The sequence below is a fragment of the Trachinotus anak genome, unplaced genomic scaffold (assembly GCF_046630095.1).
Source record: "Trachinotus anak isolate AG129_WGS33_773 ecotype Australia unplaced genomic scaffold, CSIRO_AGI_Tana_v1 ptg000009l, whole genome shotgun sequence".
Classification (NCBI taxonomy): Eukaryota; Metazoa; Chordata; class Actinopteri; order Carangiformes; family Carangidae; genus Trachinotus; species Trachinotus anak.
In genome coordinates this window covers 15,083,855-15,103,688 of record NW_027273860.1, presented here as the reverse complement: position 1 = coordinate 15,103,688, position 19,834 = coordinate 15,083,855, and the positions used below count along the sequence as shown (strand labels likewise).

The following is a 19,834-nucleotide window of genomic DNA, read 5'->3' as shown; positions in this document are numbered from 1 at the left end:
CACACCCATCATCCAAACTCTGTGTGTCCGCAAAGCAGACATACTTTTGGTTCAATAAGCAGGTCACTACTAAATTACAAAGGAAATGCAAATGACAAGAAATACCTTATGTACAGTATGTCCACCAATGTAACCATGAAGATCATTTTACTATTCGGTGGAAACTGTTGTATGATGCTTCCTGTGGATCTGGAGGAGTTTGTCAAGTCTGATGATGTCATAGAGATGTCATCATGGTTACCTGCTTGGAGCCTGTTTGAAAGATGAGGTCATTTACCAGGCTGGAGGTAACTATGGCAACCAATAGCATCTGAAGATGCGTGTAATTATAGTGATTTTTTTTTTTTTTTTTTTGCATAATGAGGAAGCAGTGAAGGTCAGCTCAAGCAAACAAAAGGACAGTGATTGACTCTCATGTTAAATGCACCAGTGACCAGAATTTAAGCTTTCTGCTGCCCCCACATCTCCAGGAGAATGATCTGTGTCGTGGCAAATTTATGGAAAACATACATATGCACACAAAAGGCAAGACAGTCCACAGCTGCTGCACAGTTGAGAGCAAAGGGAAAAAGCAGAAGAAAAAAACACATCTCCAGTTTCACTGTGTTGGTTTTGTCTCCATCAGTAACAACAGAAGCTCTCATTGTTCCAGCTCAGGGAGAATTATCAGAGAATCTATCCTGCTCCTTGTCTTGTGGCTTCAGAAAATTCTGCCATGTCATGGTGTTGACATCATTTACCGACTCGTGCCCACCTTCTCACCCCACAACTCCACCCTGCCCAGCAACCCCAGCACACTGAACAAGGTTATTGTCCTGTTTTATGATGCATATTTTCATACTTCTCATGATTTTTCAGTTGCATTTAAGTTAAGTAACTGTTTTGTCTGCAACATGTGCTTTGTTCTCCATACAGCCTCCTCCCTCCTCTCACTCATTGTTTCCGCACAGTCCCCACCTGAGCTCCTCTCAGGTGAATAGAAGCATTGTCTCACAATGGTGTCTGATTTTCGCCGGCTCTGTTTGTGAGTGTAGTGGAACCTGATCATCACTGTGCAATGGACCACATTGTGTTGCTGCTGGTGTGTGTCGCCCCGGTGGTTCGGTGCTACAGCTCGGGTCAGGTTATGGAGAGCTGTGAAGACATGAGACCCCACCACTCTGGACTGAACCCACAGACAGAGCCAGCGCCTTTCACCGTCACTACAGACAACAGCAGCTACACATCTGGAGAGGAGGTCAAAGGTAAGCAACAGACTTATGGAAACCTGGAATTAGTGGAATGCAGCTAATATAGATTCATGAAAAGATCACATTCAAAACACAAACAATATTTAAACCAAAAAAAGGGTCAGTCCACCCAAATGACTTGATAACATATTTTTTCTAGATGTATGTCTGGGTGTAGATAGTTTTGGATTTATTTGTCCAGGCCTCCACCACAGTACAAGAGAGGTTAGTGGAATTTATTTCACAGTGCGCACAGTAATGAGAGTTGCCCTACTTCGTACAATCCCATGAGGACACTTTTTTAGGAAGTACAGTGTTTCCTTGTGTCTATAGACAGCCGTTGTTTTGCATTCAACCCACATGGTTAAAAGATCAGCTGCACAGATTTGTTCACTGTGACTAACTACCTCTCTGGTGCAGATACCATTGGCTGATGAATTGTTTAGTCGAGTAGATAATTACTCAATTATCCAATCATTAAACAAATTGATCTTTTACATCATTTATTAAGTACGAAGCAAAGCAAATGTGAGAATTTGCTGTTGTTCTTTTTGTCATTGTGAATGGAAAACTTTTGACTTCTGCACTGTTGATAAGACAATACAAGCTCTACAGTAAAATCTAGTTTCTAATGTAGTGAAAATGAATCAACCCGTTGTTTGCTAAATAACACTGAGGTGGAATTTTTTTTTTTTTTTCAGTTCAGCTCCAGGCTCTGGGCTCCACACCATTCATTGGTTTCCTATTACAGGCCAGAGAGGTGGGGAGCCAGTCTCCTGCGGGCTCCTTCAGCCTGACAGCAGAGGCCGCTCAGCTGCTCACCTGCAGCCAGAGACCTGTGAGTTACCCTCATGCACCATAACCCGAGCAAAATGCAGGCCTTCAGCAGCAAACAGAACATAGCATAAGAAAACTTTATGTTGGAATATTTAGTAATTTAAATAAATTACTAAATATTCCAGCAATTTATTTCCACTTTCCTCTATAATGTGAAAGACATATTATTATAATTATAATAATTATAAATTACTAGTCTTGTTTTCATCCTCTTTATCTAAAATTGATACTACAACATGGCACTATGAATTGAGGGCTGTATCATAAAGTGCCACTAATACTAATAATGGATTGTTTTGCAGTGTAACATTTATTTTACAGGGAACATTAAAAATCAAACCACAACATAGAAAACAGTGAAAGGTAAATTGCATTTTATTGTTATCCAGGAGAGAACAACATTGACCTGCCAATGTTAAATTCTAAGCCCATTAGTTTCCATGAGGAGGAACAAGGGAGCTTCTTCTTTTTCTTGGTGTGTGTGGTTCATGTCAAGTTGAAAAACACACATGTTGTTGAGTTCTGTGTTTCACTTTATTTCTTTGTTTGATTTGTTTTCATTTAAGCATTAAAAACTTTCCTACACATGACATCAGCATGTGTTTACACTGTGGCTACATACTGTAGCCCACATAGTGAAGACAGTAGATGCAGCTGCTGTGGTCCTGTGCCAACACAGGTTGCATTCAGGAACAGTACTGTTCCAGACTACAATCAGTGGACTTGACTGAGTAACAATGGTGATAAACCTTCAAACAGAACATGTGATGGTCTCATTTTCTCACTCTCTGTCACACTCTCCGTGTGTGTGTGTGTGTGTGTGTGTGTGTGTGTGTGTGTGTGTGTGTGTGTGTGTGTCCAGAACTCAGCTGTATCTCATAGATCAGAGTCTGCTAAGACCTCCATTCAGGTGAAATGGAGAGCAGAAGCAACAGGAGAAGGAAAGCCCATTCAGTTCCAGTAAGGTTAAATCCAACTGTTTTGCTCTAATCCATTCTGTTCTGTTGTTCTGGTCATTTGTTTTTCTGTTTTTTTTACTGAGTCATTACCACATAATACCCATGTGTTTACCTTGATTCATGGAATCTGGTTCTGGTGTCTCTGCAGTGCCTCCTTTGTGCAGAATTATAAGACATTCTGGGTCAATGTTACAAGTGTTGCCCTGACCTTCACTAATGACAGTACTGGTGGATCGACACCAACAAACACCAGTTCCACCACCACCACTCCACCAACAACAACCACGACACTTCAATCTGCAAAACCAGCTGTGAGTAATGATGATGATGATGATGATGATGATGATGATGATGATGATGATGAGGAACAGGAACAATTTTTCCATATTAAGACACTTTATTATGCTCAATCAGCCTTTTCTATCAGGGCTTTTAGCTTTTGCTGTCTTGCTTTCAACCTGATGTCATTACTGCATAAAACATCAATATAACAAATTGATCTTGACCTTAATGGCTGAGGGGTATCAGGAATAAAAATTGTAATGAAGTGAAATTGATAAATATTGAAATTAATTCTGATCGCCCGATGTACTGTCAGCCACGAGCTCCAGGATCTAACTGTGTTCTTGTGATTATATTAATGTGATTATACATTTCCTGCAGAAGAACATCTCCAGCTCAGACTGCGGTGTCACCAAGGTGTGTTTCAGTCAGCCTTCAAACTGTGACCCTGCACTCAGTGCTGACTGTTATTTCATGTCAGCCATGATGCTGTCCTCCAGTGACACAGCCATCCGCTTTGAGATGACAGGTCCGTCTGATGGATACATCTCTTTTGGATTCTCAGATGATCAGATGATGGTAATGTGAAGATAAAATACTCAACTCTATGAAATGTTTCATGTTTGTAACAATTCTAAGATTGAACTCTTGATATTCTTGTTTTTGACAACAGATTACAATTCAATAACCACATATATGTGTAGATAAGTGGCTGCATTACGTTCAGCATTGTTCATATATCTGCTTATGTCATTTTTCTGTGTCTGCAAACAAGTGTATCATGAGCCTAACATTGTCAGTGAACTCTGTACGACTGTAAGTGGCTCATTTAGTCATAAAAAGATCCATATTTTTCAACAATGAAGATCTGAAGATCTGGTTTTGCAAACAGCAATAACGAAGGATGGCGATGTCTGTCCATTACTCAGTGTTTCAGTCTAACACTGTAGCTCATAGCCACATTTAAGCTCCTGTGTGTTTTCATTATCTTAGCTAATTAGCGAGTGAGTGTAGCCTCTAATCTGTCCTTAAGTTGTAGCGCTGCTCAGAGGGCGTATTATAGTCACTTATGTTGCACAGCAGGTAAACATGTGCTGCAGCAGAGAAAACTTTCAAATAGCCTCTTTAAAAGCAGTGGACCAATTTCCAAGCAAAGCACTGGTTTTTTATTCTTCCCTCTGTCTTTCCTCAGGGAAACGATGACATTTATATTTGTGGCACAGGCAGTAACGGCCTGGTGCGGTTGCAGCGTGCCTATTCAACAGGTCGGACGACTCCACAAGCTGTTCCTCTGGTACTGAAGTTCCTCGGAAACCACTGATACTGATCTATATGTGTATTCTGTCAGACCATGAAATATTTAATGGTCATCACTTGCTTTTACAATAAGTGAACTGTACACATAACTTGATACTGAAATGATTTCTGACTGTCCATCAGGGGAATGTTTCTGAAATAAGACTGTCAGCGCAGGACGGGGTGATCAGCTGTTCCTTCGTCTCCATGAACACCATTTCCACTCAGAGGACCACCGGCTTCAACAAAACCTACTATCTCATGTTTGCTCATGGACCCAGTAGCAATGGTAATGTAGACAATGGTGGAGGAGGAAGCTATTTATCAATGATCAGAGATGAGGATGTTACTAAAAACTAAAACGAGGGTGTCCAAACTTTTCATACCAGGGTATCCTTTAATTTAAGAGATTAGGTATTAGTGAGCTTTAAGCACTTTGTGCTGTACCTGTGAATGTATGATGATTTTATCTCTATTCAATTTCACACACCAGTGAATATAACTCATAATGGCAATAGTTATACCGGGCCTTGGACTGAAGAAATGCTGCCAGGTCAGGTGTAAGTCTTGTAGTGGAGATTTAAAATACACAAAGGTTTAATTGGACCTTTGTTGCTTGGCTGCGCCGTGGGGAGTGTCACTGGGAGTGCCAAGAACCAACTGAGCAACTTCAGGTCCTGCTAAAAGGGATTCAGCTGAGATGATGTTTCAAAAACAGCAGGACTCTGCCTCTGCTGCCTGAAACATCATTGTCAGCACCATATTGTGCTTTCATCACATGTAATAATAAAATCCTTTGTCTAAAATTTAATCTATCAGGTGTTTTTACAAATCTTTTATTTCCCGGGCAAATGTGTTGCCCTATATTGTTAAATTCTGCTTTTCTGGGCAGATTCCAGCGACTTCTTTAGTGAAACACTTGTTCACAAAGTCTGCAAATGGGTTTTATCACAGACCTTTGAACTGAACCACCTGGTAGCTAGCCCTGAGCAGACAGGCTAGCTTTCAAATGTCTTGTGTTTTGTTCTCTAGGACTTGAAGGGCTCGTGTTTTATTCAGTTTCAGTCCCTTTTAACACAACAGGTAAATTATTTTCAGGCTTGTGTACAAAAATAGAGGAAACAGGATCGGCAACGGCTACTATGAAGCTGAACTAATAGTAAGAGAGAAACTTCCACCCATTGCAGTCTCCTGAGTGAAATACATTCATCGCTCCAAAGATCTACAAAGAACTGAAAAAGGACCATTCATCTGGGCCTGTTTTATATGTCTCTTCTACAGGACAGATCCAGATTCATGCAGCGACCTTCATCAGCACTGAGAAGATTGACATCTCCAGACCTCAGACTGTCAGAAAAGCAGGATGGCCTCATATCATCAAAGCACATGGTGAGCTCATGGCCCGAGCCTCCTGGTCACCTTACACTAGTGTCAGAGGAGTGTAGAGATGTGTTAGTGTAGATCTGCTGTGGCAAGAAGCTTTGAGAAATATTTCCACAGCACTCTGGTAGGTACAGGTGGGATGTCTGTGTGTCTCATCCAACAATGACAACACGTTCTTTCCTGGTTTATTTCTTCAGTGCAGTTTACTTTAACCACGCTTAACCACGGTGTGAAGTTATTGTCACTTTAATATTGCTCTGAAGTTTTATGTTGAGACAGGAAGAGGGGCTGGATATTGACTTTTTTGCTGTGCGGTTAGGACTCAGCAGTATTCTGAGAGTAAACTGTATTTCAGGAGCGCTGATGCTGATAGCCTGGATGACCACGGGCTCACTGGGAATGATGGTAGCCCGGTATCTGAAAGGAGTGGCCAAAGGACAGAACCTTTGGGGCAAAGACATCTGGTTTCTGGTGAGATTTCATAGATACAAAGTACCACAGGACTACCAAAAGCAACCACTAAAACATCAAATGACAAAATTAACCTCAACATCATGTGAAGATTTTTATTCCATGGTGCGTTTAGTGTCGCTGACTTGTTATGTCTCGTTTTTGTTAAATGTATTATTGTACCGACCCTCTTCAGACTTGTACAGCATCATGTTGTGCTGTTTGTGTTCCTCCAGGTCCATGTAGCAGTGATGAGCGTGACGACAGCAGCCACAATCATCGCCTTCATCCTCTCCTTCTCACACGTCAAGGGTTGGTCTGGAGTGAGTACACCAGCACTGCTGGGACTTAGAAAACATTCTGACAGGGGTTGATTGTTGAGGCCTTGTGTTTTTTTCCCCCAGTTCATCTCATGGACTTTTTATTAAAAAAAATTCTGGTAAAAACTGTCATTGAAGGACATTATCATCACAATACACATGAAATTGGCCATTTAATGCATTGTATTCTAACTATAAATGTAATATAAAAAGTGTTCTTACTGAAAACTGATTCAAAATACAGGCATATTTTGTCCAAACAGCATCATTATCATTGATGTGGTAACTTCCTTTTCATTGTTATTGGGTGGAGTGACTGGATTACAATATATTTCAAAATGTGCACAACAACATTTTTTGCATATAATTTGCATTATTGATTTTTGTATAACGGTAAAGCAATACAATACAACAGCACTGCCATCCGTGACTTTAAGGAAGCGTTCAAAGTGTGTTTCTCTCTGATAGTGAGATGATAAAATAGATAGTAATGCAGACTGCCACTGGAGACACTGTCTTACCTCAGTGGATGGACATATATTCATTTGGTTGATGAGTGTTTAAGCGGTGTTTTTTTTAGTTTTACAAGAGAAACAAAAACATACTGGATGACACTGTCTTGGCTTGGCTAATCTGATCACATCACATCAACAACCACAAGGCTACAAAAATATTTCCTTGAAACATATCAAAACATTGAATACATTTTATGAAACTCTTATAAGTAAAAATCCACTTTTCCAACTGCATAATTAATGCAATGGTATTGATTTGATTGTTTTTCAGCTTTCCTGATGTTTGTCTAATGATAACCCTTATTTTGACTTGATATTCCTCAGATATTTTTCAGTGTTGAAAACTGTGTGATGGGTATATGCCAGTGACTGTCAGTGTTACTGCTGTTTGCAGGGAGCCCATCCTGTGTTAGGCTGCCTGGTTATGATCCTCTCCTTCTTCCAGCCCATACTGGCTCTGCTGCGCTGTGGCCCACAGCATCCACTGTACGTACCTGTACAGCCTTTGCCTTCTTTAACATAAAAACAAAAAAACAAAAAACAAAAAAAAAAAAAAACAAAACAACAACTTCACTTTATTTTTATACTTTGTAATTTGACTAAATGCCACTTCTGCATCAGTCTATCTTGTTAAGACGGTTGAACAAAGAGACACAGTCACACAAACACAAGAATTAGTTTGTCTGCAAACATGAACATAAACAAATTTCAGTCTGGGTCTCAGACCAGAAAACTGTTAAACCAACAAGGACGACCAGTATTCAGCTTTAGCTCAGGGCCCATTTACTAATTGTCACCTACATCTTATAGTCATCAGCTAATGACAATAGTGCCACTCCTCTTGTGAAGCCAGTCTTATTGTAGCAGCTGATCGTTGACTATTTCTGTCCTTTTCTTTGACAGGAGATTTCTCTTCAACTGGTCACATGCTTTAAATGGACAGGTGATAAAAGCTTTGGCTGGTAAGCTCTGATAAAAGGCCTCTCATGTCTTCTGCTTTTGTACACTCTAACATTCACGTATACAGTATGTTATAACACAGACAACCTGACAACTCTGACTACAAGTCTTTAAATTGCTCCTTTATGTGACATCACACAGTGGCGGCCATATTCACAGGCCTGAAAATTATTGACAGAACTCTGGACCAATGGCTGATGAAGGTGATGGGTGGTTTTGTCGGCTGGGAAGCTTTGTTCTATATCCTCTTGGATGTCCATTTAAAATGGAAGGATAACAGTGCAGGTAAATACACTTTTTTATCCTATTAATTATTATTAGTGTTATTAATATTATTGTAAATTGGCTTTTAATGGTTGCTTATTTGCAGCTCAGATGATACTTAAGGGTTATTGTCTAGTGTCAACAGCAAAACCAAGATCAACACCAAGGACTGTGTGATGGTTTTGGTTTAGTTAGTTTTAAAACCTAAAGAGGTTTAAAGTGGTTTAATGTGAAGATAAGGAGTGGGGAGGTTTGATGGCTGGTGTGAGCGGGAGACTGGCAGAGGATGGTTGTTGATGTGGCTTGAATGGAGACTGGAGGGTTTGCAGGTGAGATGGGGTGGTAGGCAAAGACTGGCTGGAGGCTGTTACTGGAGCACCGATTAGCAAGTGTTTCAGAAAAACAGCCACTGATCACAAGGGGATTTGCACTAGAGGAGAAAGTGGCCAAGAGTACAGCTACCACGGTGTAGGCTGAACAACCTGGTAACGAGTGGAGAGACAGTGAAGGTTCTTGTACTGGAGGCTTGATGAGGTGGTTAGCCAGCAGGTGTGGAGGTGAGGCAGCCCCCCCCACAAGGGAGACACAAGGGAGGATGGGGAAATGCACAGAAACACAAGGGAGAGAGAAAAAGTAGTCCCGGTGGAGCTGTGACAGACAGATCTAGGGGAATCTGGTGTCTTGTTTTACCATTAATAATTATATTAATAAAAGAGGTCAGTGACATTTTTTATGTGAACGTAAAATAAAAAATATATATGTAAAAAATATTTAAGTTGATTTAAATAAAAAATTAAATTGTATTAAAATATTATGTTTATGAAATACATTAAATGTTAATAAAAATGATACCAAATTGAATTGAAAATTGAATTGAAAATTCTGTTGAAATAGGCAGGTAGCTGGGTAAATGTTTATTGCTCACCAGTGTGGGAGTGAGAGAGTGATTGTGGGACGAGAGAAAGTTGATCCCATAAATGTATGATTAACATTTTACCTAGCCTCATTTAAACAATCATCTATACGTAACTGTAGTTTGACACTGTAGCTTGAGGAAAAGTAGTGCAATACCCACCAGACTAGCCACATGTCACTACATCACCAAGCTTCCAGAACCTCATATTTCATAAAGAGCAAAGATTCATGACACTGCTTCACTTTCTGTGGTCAGATCTGTAGAGTCAGTCTGTTTCAGGAAGGGCGGGGTTTGCATCTGTGTTTATTTATTATTTATCTCAAGTGTGAGTAACATATTTATGGGTTCTTTTTGTGTTTACCACACACACACACACACACACACACACACACACACACACACACACACACACACACACACACAGACACACACACACACACACACACACACACACACACACACACACACAATAAAATTAAATATAGAATATTCAAATGTGGAAAAAAATGTGCGATTATCACCTGCAGCAGCTTTAACTTTTGTCTTTTCTTTGGATCACAGATACTTTGGATTCAAAAATGGTAAGACAAAAAAAGCTAAAGGCTAAAAGTAAATAACAATAATAATAATGATTAAAAAAAAAACAATAACATGGGACTGATTTGTAACATAAACTGCATTGTTTTATCAGATAACAGTTGATGTCCTGCTGATGGCCCTGTTCTTCCTGGGAAACTTTACCTTTCTGGTGGCACTGTTGGTGGGAATTGGGAAGTCATGAGAAGATGATGGCAGAACAAAAACAACCTACTAAAGCATTACTGTTATTATATACCACAAATTATATCCAGAAATTTTTTTTTTTCATTAAATGCTTGAACATATTATTTTAAAGTCTAACTTGTAGACCCTACCTCAAATAAACTGAGCTGTATATTTTTGTGTTGTAAAACCCCCTTTCTTTAGATGTAAATAGTTGCACCCTGTAAACATAATTAGTTCACAGTGTATATGTATTTAACCATGCATGTATGTTTGTATGTATACAAGGGTGATCAGAGATGATAAGCAACTTCTCTCCTGTTTTCATACACTGTGCTGCCATGTGGTATTGCTGTGTGTTGTATTTCAACATAGTTCTCCCTGTCCAAATCTTTTTTGTACCTGGATTTTATAAGGTCAAACATCATTGACTAATAATAATATAATAATAATCAGCTGTTTCTGCTTTTATCCCAGTCCAGTGGAGGGGAATGGTATTTCATTTGAGGCACTGACACCATTGAAAAATGATAAATTCCTCTTTATAGACTGTCTAGGACACACAGATTATTTGCATTAAAGTCAAATTGGTTCTGATGGAAATAGACAGGTGCTACCAAAATTAGAGACAAACCAACAGACTCTTTGATGCACATGCTTCTTATTAGCTTGAGGACTGGGACCAACTCCTGCCTCTCTGAAAAAAAACAACTGGCAACAAGCCTCCAAGGATTTTCTGGGCAAAACAAAAACAGTTCATGCTGAAGGATCCTTATTACTTGGGTTGTGAAAGAAGCGACTCCCATGAGAACGCACACATGGAAACACTTTTTTTTTTCATTTGTTAATGGCATCAGGTCTCTTTAGAGACCACAAAGGTGTGCAGTCTATGGGTCCTCTGGAGACCAGCCAGCTAATCTATTAAATATGCCTGAAGAGTTTGTTGAGAGGGAAAGTGAAGCAGACACTGGTAACCAGGCCTCACAGAACACCTCTCTAATACTCCTTTCTGACAGCAGTTACCGGTTGATTAACTTGGTTTTAATGAGGAATTTCATTTGGGATGGTGAGGTTTGAAATTATAATCCTTCAGGCTTCAGTTCTTATTAACACCTGTAGTTAATGGTGGTAACAGCAAGTGCAGTTTCAGTTCCCACAATTCTGGTGGCAGCAAACATTTGCTGAGCGGCTGTTTTATCAGAAACAGCAGAAGAGCCACTGGCGTATCTGTTATTAGTTCATCCAAAAAAAATAAATAAATAAAAATCATGATGTTTTAATAAAGAAGTCAGATGATAATTTTTCCATCATACCATTAGCATTAGATTTCATCTTGCATATGACGGAGGTAGTTTTCCACAGAGAGACACAATAAAAGGAGCTGTGGACTTAGAGGTGTGCAGCCTGTTAACTGCAGGTCTCAGCTTCTCTGATCCGCTTGCACATTTTGGATGAATGAATCTGACACTGTATCATTCCTACGACCAAATAATGCCATCTCGAGGTCCGCTTGAGTCTTTGGAAACTCTCTACCAGCGCATCAGGCTCTTAAGGTGTGTTACGGCCTTAGTGCCATAAATTTTGTTTTTGTAGTGTTGCTCTCTCTCCCTTGGGCTCCGGGTGTCACCCCTCCTGCGGTGGAGCAGGTTAGGTGAGTGCAGCTGCTTTGAGTTACTAATCAGTAGGAGTACCAAAGCAGAGAGAGGGAGCCCAGCTGGTGCCTGTGGGCCAGTGTCTGTTGCCTTGCTCTGTAAAACAGGGTGTCAATATATCTAACTTACCTGCTCCCTTTTGTTCGACATTGACAGTATAAAACGTATTTTGTAAAACCCTGGTTGTTTAGTTTTGTTTAAAACCAGCATCTTTAGTTGTGTTTAGTGTTTCAGTTTTATAAAATAAATTTTTCAGTTTTCTAGAGATTTGCTCCGCCTCCCAATCTTTGTTCCTCCCTGGTTCTTCCTTGGAGAATGTAACAGTGTGGCCCAACATATGAGTTTGTGATGTGTGTTTCTGTGGCAGGTCAGTGGGGCTGTTGCAGTACTCTGGTCTAAAATGAATATAAAACTAAAATCAACATCTGACATGACCATGTGGTACTTCTTGAATCATACATTTATTATAACAGTACAGATTTATTTATTATTTACATTGGTTAGGTTAAAAAATACATACAAAGCATGATTAGCACATTAGTCAACAAATATGTGTGTGTATGTGTGTGTGTGTAGAAGGGCAGTCTTTCAGCTGCTCCAGGTGAGTCTGAAGCCTGAAGGCAGGGTGGCGTACTGGGCTTGGAAAACAATGTAGACATGATGGGAGGAGGCTGTGAACGGAGCGATGTTGGTTTCCTGAACAAACAGAGAGGAAGATTGTGTTAAGAAAATATGTGGATATACACATGACATGTTAACCAATTGTTTTCTAAAACAATTACGTCTGCAGATGGTGGGTCTCGTGATTAACAACATGATGGTGGGTCTCGTGATTAACAACAAGTATCCACACAGACACACACAGTACGCACCGTGCTAGTTGCTGATACAATAGCATCAACGTGGGTAAACAAACTCCATAACCAGATACCAAAGTGCCTGTGCCACTTCTCTCCACACTTGATTTCTCCAGTATGTGGTTGTGCATTGACTTAAAGTGAAGTGAGACTGGGCTCATTAATATCTTAAATCTAAAAACACCCCATTCAATAAAAACATGACCCCCACCCTCCCTTCCAAGGTCTGCTACATTACAGCTGAAGTAGTGACTGCTCTGTCAGGTTACATACCACTCCACAGTAAGGTCCAACAGGCAGTGAGGAGGTGTCTGGGCCATCATACAGCTTCAGGAAGTTGTCCTGACAATCTCCGGGGTCATCAATGCTGATCTGGGCAAAGGTGACGGTCACCACACGACCTCTGGGTGCCATAATGGCCCATTCACAGTGGGTATTGTTTGGATAGGTGCCCGGGTAGTTGGGACTTGAGAATGAGCCGTGGTCTCCATACAGAGTGCCACCACAACCTAATGCACAAACACATAACACATACTTCAGCTAAAGAATAGCAGGGTAAAAAAACAGGAAGACATGAACCAACTCTACTCTATTACAAACAGCTATAGCCATGGAAAAACAGGTTGTGCAATTTGAAAGATGTGAGTGTTTAGTAAGATACTATGGTATTGCATCATGGGAAATGTTGGATTGAATTTGTTTGGAGCTTGGAGACTAAAAGTCAGGACATTTTGGCTTCTGCTGCTATCCTGTCCCAAGATTCATTGTACGCTGGTGAACCATGTCCAAACACAACAACGCGACCCCTGAATCAGGACACAGCTTGTATTTGTTTTATGTATGAGAGGTTTGAATGTCCACAGTGAAAGCTAATGTGTTTTCAGCTTCTCACTAAGAGATGTGAGACGTGGAATCTGAATGAAACACATCAATAAAATTACAGTTTGAACACAGTGTGTCACAGATTTCACTTTGAGATATATGAATTGACAGCAGCTGTTTTGGTCTTTGGTTGGAATGAAAGCTCTTTAATGGAACCTGATTTTAAATCGTTTATATAAACAGTTCAGTTCTGACCATGAGGGGAGGATGTCCACGTGGCCTCAAAGCCGTCTCGGGCGGCGGAGAAGTCACTCTTGAAGCGAAGGTAGAGCTGGTTGGATTTTGGGAAGATGGGGTTGGGCAGCGTGTTGCCACAGAGCCGGACTATCAGCGGAGACTCTGCTGTACTGCCGTTTCGGATCTGAGAAACAACACAGAAGGTTGTGATTTACTGAGTCACTAACACATCACAGAGAGGTCACATTCAATATATAAAGACTTACTATACAGCCAGAATTATTTGGACACTCCAGACTTGGTTGTAATAAAGGGAAAACTTAACTGGGCACCATGGTAATATTTTATATAACAGTGTACATCCATCTTTGTGACAAGCGGCCCATGTCCTGCTGCTCCTGTGTACAGAGCCCTGACCTCAACCCCATCCAACAGCTGTGGGATGAACCACACTGCTGAACCCGAGCCAGGCCGTATAGCCCAACATTATTAATACTCCTGTGGCTGAATCGTAGTGAATCCCCTCAAGACTCAAGGCTGTTCTAGCAGTGATTGGCTGAAATGTTCAGGTATCCACATCCTTACCATCCTTTCTCAGAATTTCACTGATTGATTGATTTATTTATTTTTATTTTTTTACTGATAACATATTTACTCTCTTAAACAAATGACTGTGTTGCTAGGATGAAGAAATTCCCCGAAAAGAGGAAACTACACACATAGAAACTAAAAGATGAATGTTGTCAGCAATATGTGTTTCTGTGTGTGCGCTGGCTGTTTTACCTCCAGATAGTCAAATTCGCAGTGGCTGTGGCTCTCCACGTCAAAATTGTTAAAGAAGAAGGAGATGGAGTTGTTCTGTGGTGCCTTCAGGATGATGGTGCAGTCAATGTTGTTGGGGTAGATGTCAGGCCAGCCTGGACTCTTCAGGTAGCCATACTCCTGTTCATATGTTCTGCTGCAGCCTGAGAACAACCACAACCACCACCACCACAGTCAGGGCAGTGATCAGGCATTAAAAAGTGCCCACTCTTTCAAAACCTATTGTGCAGATATCAGAACTGTCTGTGTGGATAGATACCACTAAAGGGAAAAAAAGGAAATCCTAAGAAAACTCTATAGAATAATGCGCAACCACACATGTCGGTGGTACACGCACATCTGAAGCCTTCAAAATAAATAGATAATAGATGTACAATAACATCTCAGTAATAGCGCTTCTACATTAGCAGGGTGCTTTGGTTCTGCTTGTCATCGTGCCACAGGTTTAGTAAAGGTACCCACCAGCGATCTGATAGGTGAAGCTCAGGCCATTTCCTGCCATGAAAGCGTCAGATCTGAAGTACATGAAGATGGTTCTGCCGTAGCTGTAGAAGTCTGGTGGATGAACATCTGATGCACAGAACTTGTGTGACTGCCCGTAGTCTCCCTGGAAACAGGAGAACCGCACGATGTTGCGATGGTGGATTCAGGATGTGATTTTTAGCATCAGCTTAACTCCCAATAACAATACTATACTACACTACACTACACTATACTATACTATACTATATCTAGCTTGATCTAAAAGATCTGCAAAAGAGAACAGTGATTTTTGCTACTGGCCAAATTACAAAACTCGTTCTTATAACTGCTGTTCATTTGTTCCATTAGTATCCATTTTGTCACCTATGATACAGCACTTTCTGGTCCAGTCCCTGTCTGAACTCACCACAGGCCAGTCCTTCATCTCCAGGTAGTTTGTGGAGCAGCTTTGGCTCGGTTGGAGCACAAAGGTCTGGACTGACACTTTGATGGTTTCCTGGGCTGGAGCATCCAGGATCCAGCGGCAGGTGGTGTAAGGAGGATAGGCACCGGGGAAGGAGGGCGAGGTCAGGGTCTGGACGGCGGTTGTGGCATTCAGACTCCCTCCACAAACCACTGAGGGAAGGCAGACAAACAGAGAGGTTTGGAAAATGCATAAAGTATTGGTTTTTTGATGGAAAACAAAGCCTTGTTTCTGCAGCAGAGTGCTGTGCAGCAGAGAGAGAGGGCTCACATGGGATTGCTCTGTATGTAGCATTGAAGCCTCGGCGCTGCACTGAGCTATCAGTGACAAACTGAACAGTCAGGAAGTTTCCACTCGATGCAAAATAAGCCGGGATGGAGTTTCCACAGAACGTCCCGACCAGAGGGAAGTTACTGTTGTCACCATCATACACCTGATGGAGAAACACACACATCAAAGACATTAACAGAAAATAGCAAATCCATAGGACATATCTGTCCTATCAGTTCAAGTGACTCTGCTTACTACAACTCTTACGCATCATGAACTGTAGAAGTGCATATACACAGCAACAAACTGTAGTTAATATAAGTTTTGTACATGTGCCAACAACTGATCGTATGATTATAAAATACATGTTGGACATAATGGCTGAGGGTTCTTTACTTTGAGGTAGTCGTAACGGCACGTGGAGGAGCTCTCCAGCTCAAAAGACTCGAAGGTCAGGTTGATGGCCCTGTTCACTGGCATCTCAATGGTCCACAGGCAGTCCATCCTGGGCTCATAGTGCCCATCCAGGTTTGGATCTGGAGAACCAAACATGCCCATGGGCATGGACAAGTAGCCCCCACATCCCTGTGCTGGACCTGCAGGCGGTTCAGAAACAAACAACAACAACATCAAATAAGCCTTATAGTACTGCGTCACTACCTGTCTTATAGTCATACAGTCAATGACATGCTGCATGTTTCCAAATAGATTTGTTTGTAACCGTAACCTGTTTTTGTGTATTGCATGCACGAGCTGCTCACAAATGGAAAAAACTACTCCCTCCTCAAACAGTGGCGTACCAAGTGTCTCACTGTAGACGGCTCTCCAGCCGATCCCATTCACTGAGGCGTCCGTCCTGAAGACGATAAACAGCTGGTTGGTGGAGGAGCGCAGGTTGGGTGGGAGTACTGCACCACAGAATTTCCCCAGCAAGGGTGCCAAGGTGTCCGGTCCGTCATAAACTGCCACGTAGTCATAGCGACAGGAAGAAGATGCCTCCAGGTGGAAGGTGTTAAACCTGTGGAGAGAGAAAAAGGACAACATGAAACGTTGGAAGGGAATGTTGCTTAAAGCTTTAGAAATTGTTTCCTATGGTTTTAAAGCTCCAACATCCTGTTTCACACTCACAGAGGCTACTAATAGGAGCCAAGTAAAACCACCAGCATAAGAACGATGGGGACCAACAAAAATGTTTCTGTTATTGTTTTGTTTTCAGAAAAATCCATAAAAATGTTTGAAATTTAAATGTATGTCTTTTTCAAGGGACAAATAATGTTGCATTCAATTAAATTTGGTTATGTCTATACAACAAGAAAATAATGCTATAATGTTATAATAACCTCAAAATATGAAAGTAATAATGTCACGCTTCTCTCTGTTCTCTTTGTCTTTCCCTGCCTCTCTTTACATGGCTCAGAGTATAGTCTAGAGTTTATCTTGGCCTCTAAGAGGAAAATCAGACTAAAAGGAATTAAAGTGTGAGAGAAAAAGTAACTGAAAAGGTATGTCTTAAATAGACTTTCACTTCCCCAGTGGCAGTGTGGCAGTGTAATTAATGGAGTTGTCAGTCTTACTTGAGATCCACCACTCTGTCTGTTCGGACCATGATGTGGTAGGTACAGTTGATGTTGTGGTGGTAGTTTGTCATGGAGAGCGCTGGACTGCTCACTGTGCCCATAGTGCTGTTGAAGAAACCACCACATGCTGCGGCCAGAACACACACACACACACACACACACACACACACACACACACACACACACACGAACACAACCCTCAGAATCACTGCATGTAAAGTATAACAATATACACCTAAGAACCTGTCCCAGGCCGTCCGTCCAGTCTTTGGGCCACAGTTTGGCTTGCAATGTGAGATGCTCTCCAATTTTCTTAGATATGCTTCTGTTTAATTTAAATGTTTAATTTGAGCATTTACTATTAAGCTTTTCTGTTTTCCATTTCAGTTTAAATTTTTTTTTTAATTTTTAATATTTATTTTATAAATGTCAAAACATAAAAAAAATGTACTTCTTTTGCCCCCAGTTTCTGAGAGTCTTTATTAATAATTTAGCAGTTGCTGTATTTAATTTCAGTATAATGACTGTATAATAATAAACTCAGGTTTTAGCTACATTACATCACATTTGACAAATATTTCTGTCCGAACTCCTCACATTGCCACCTTGGTTTTATTTACTACAACTGGCCTAATTTTGCACATTTCGGCATAGCAGTAATTGTGCCGCTGTTTTACTTACGAATGGCCCTGTACTCTGCCATGAAGCCACTGTCAGTCATCACAGAGTCTGAGTAGAAATGGAGCAACATGGGGCCAAAGGTGGAGAAGGGCCCCGGGATGCTGCTGCCACACAAAGTGGCAATAGGACTGCCACTGTTAGCCAGCTTGTAGATCTTTAGCCCATCATACCTACAGGTGGAGTGAGCTAGACGACAGACAGAGAAGCCACACACTCAAAAAAAATGACTTCTGACTCAATGTCCAAAAGGGAAACAGACCAATCTTGTGACTTTGCCAAGACATCTGCAGGTGAAACACTTGCCTTCTACTTGGAAGACCCGGAAGGTGACAACGACCACTGTCTGTTCCCCAGCGTCTATGGTGTAGTTGCAGTTGGAGTAGTCGGGATAGTCGGCTGGATAATTTGGAGAAACCACACGACCACTGGGAGCTGTGAAGTTTGCGCCGCAACCTGATGAACAGATGATGTCAGACTTTCTTTACATGTTGTTGGGGCTGGACACGTCACCTTACTCAAACACACTGAAGCGTCCACAGTCCAAGTTACACCTGTGTCTTATAAAAGCTGAAACTGAAAACTCTTTCTTACAATAAAGAAAATGCAAATAAATCACTGTTGGAAGATCACAAGTTTCCAGGACCTTCACTCTGTAACATTCACTCTGAACAAACATCATAACCTCAATATGAAGCTGTGGGGTTCTTACTGGTTGTGAAGGAGGCTGAGAAACCTCTGCCGGTTGCTTCAGTGGCCTGGAATCTGCTCGTGATGATGTTGTTTGGAGCGATGATGGGGCCTGGGGCCACTGAGCCACAGCCTGTTGACAGCAGGGCCTCAGTGTTTTGGGTCTGACCTGACCACACCTGGAGGAAAGTACACACTGACTGAGAAATTGTTTTGGAGATACATAGTGGCGACTGTCTGAATTTGTAGGAAAATATCCAAACATAATTCAAAATGCTTAAAGCAACTGGTCAACTGATCCAAAATGAAACAACTAACCAAACAACAATTAACAACATTAACATTTTCCTTCACCTCTGACCGAATAATTCCTCTGACCCGTGCACATGTTCTCAGATCATTAAACCTACATTCACAATGTTTATTAGGATATTTATTACAGCTGTTTTTGTATTGTTGTTTCTTAAGCAGCGATGATGTGATGATGATGAAGAAAACTCCGCTGACACCGTCTTGCTTGTATATAAAGAGGTTTATTACAAAGAAGTCCAGCATCAAATCAAGCACTCGAGATTGCCTGAGAGAGGAGTCGAAGCCAATATGAATCTCCTCTGAACAACTGCTCTAACTCCCCATCTATATAGGCTGGTTGTTTTCGTGAACCTAAGGTAAAACATATGGTTTCTGTAAATGCAGAAAAAGGGCTTCCTTACGTAAGATGAGGGAGTCACCCATCTCCCAGTGGCACCTAGACCTTTTGACCTAGAAACCCCTACACACGACCCCTAAATCTTTTTGCCCTAGAGCCCTCTGTCTAAGGCCATTAAATCTTTTTGACCAGGGGACTACTAGCTAAACATACCAAATCCATAAATTCACACAACATAACATACAGAACTTCAGATACTACAGTATCATAATGACTTGTCATCTGCATGGATACACAAACTTAGCCTGGTTCCCAACCACTGGATTGTTGCCCAAACCTCTCTCTCAGTTATTTAAACAGACATTTATAAAAAAAAATAATACAACGGAATTCAAAAACGATATCTGTAATGTCTCATATTTTGGACTTTCAATAAAAGATACTGAAGGCCTGAAATGGAG

At 41.1% G+C, this 19,834-nt stretch overlaps 2 protein-coding genes across 2 annotated transcripts in view; one reads left to right on the top strand and one right to left on the bottom strand.

The window, feature by feature from the left end:
* Positions 1-413: 413 nt before the first annotated feature.
* Positions 414-12,096, top strand: LOC139625506 (putative ferric-chelate reductase 1). Its single transcript, XM_071485540.1, has 16 exons — positions 414-806; positions 916-1,244; positions 1,931-2,067; positions 2,929-3,026; positions 3,174-3,336; positions 3,689-3,886; positions 4,500-4,601; positions 4,748-4,892; positions 5,885-5,992; positions 6,342-6,457; positions 6,673-6,759; positions 7,666-7,757; positions 8,175-8,233; positions 8,373-8,516; positions 9,973-9,992; positions 10,103-12,096. Exons 2-16 carry the CDS (start codon positions 1,058-1,060, stop codon positions 10,190-10,192), a joined length of 1,746 nt encoding a protein of 581 aa, XP_071341641.1. The 5' UTR covers positions 414-806; positions 916-1,057; the 3' UTR covers positions 10,193-12,096.
* Positions 12,097-12,267: 171 nt separating this feature from the next.
* Positions 12,268-19,834, bottom strand: part of cubn (cubilin (intrinsic factor-cobalamin receptor)) — a 46,804-nt gene continuing 39,237 nt past the window's right edge. The window contains exons 55-67 of the mRNA XM_071485537.1: positions 18,747-18,903; positions 18,341-18,490; positions 18,038-18,223; positions 17,354-17,483; positions 16,580-16,797; positions 16,176-16,375; positions 15,780-15,942; positions 15,453-15,661; positions 15,026-15,170; positions 14,525-14,706; positions 13,760-13,925; positions 12,956-13,191; positions 12,268-12,521 (exon numbers count right to left, since the gene is read on the bottom strand). Of these exons, the coding sequence (XP_071341638.1) occupies positions 12,414-12,521; positions 12,956-13,191; positions 13,760-13,925; positions 14,525-14,706; positions 15,026-15,170; positions 15,453-15,661; positions 15,780-15,942; positions 16,176-16,375; positions 16,580-16,797; positions 17,354-17,483; positions 18,038-18,223; positions 18,341-18,490; positions 18,747-18,903 (2,250 nt within the window). The 3' untranslated portion in view covers positions 12,268-12,413. The remainder of the gene's footprint in view (positions 12,522-12,955; positions 13,192-13,759; positions 13,926-14,524; positions 14,707-15,025; positions 15,171-15,452; positions 15,662-15,779; positions 15,943-16,175; positions 16,376-16,579; positions 16,798-17,353; positions 17,484-18,037; positions 18,224-18,340; positions 18,491-18,746; positions 18,904-19,834) is intronic.

What these genes read in the sequence shown, in the direction of transcription:
- LOC139625506 (XM_071485540.1), top strand. Translation starts at nt 1,058, where the DNA reads ATGGACCACATTGTGTTGCTGCTGGTGTGTGTCGCCCCGGTGGTTCGG. An exon ending in TCTCAGATGATCAGATGATG is followed by an intron (nt 3,887 to 4,499) that starts GTAATGTGAAGA and finishes GTCTTTCCTCAG; the next exon opens with GGAAACGATGACATTTATAT. An exon ending in CTCCACAAGCTGTTCCTCTG is followed by an intron (nt 4,602 to 4,747) that starts GTACTGAAGTTC and finishes ACTGTCCATCAG; the next exon opens with GGGAATGTTTCTGAAATAAG.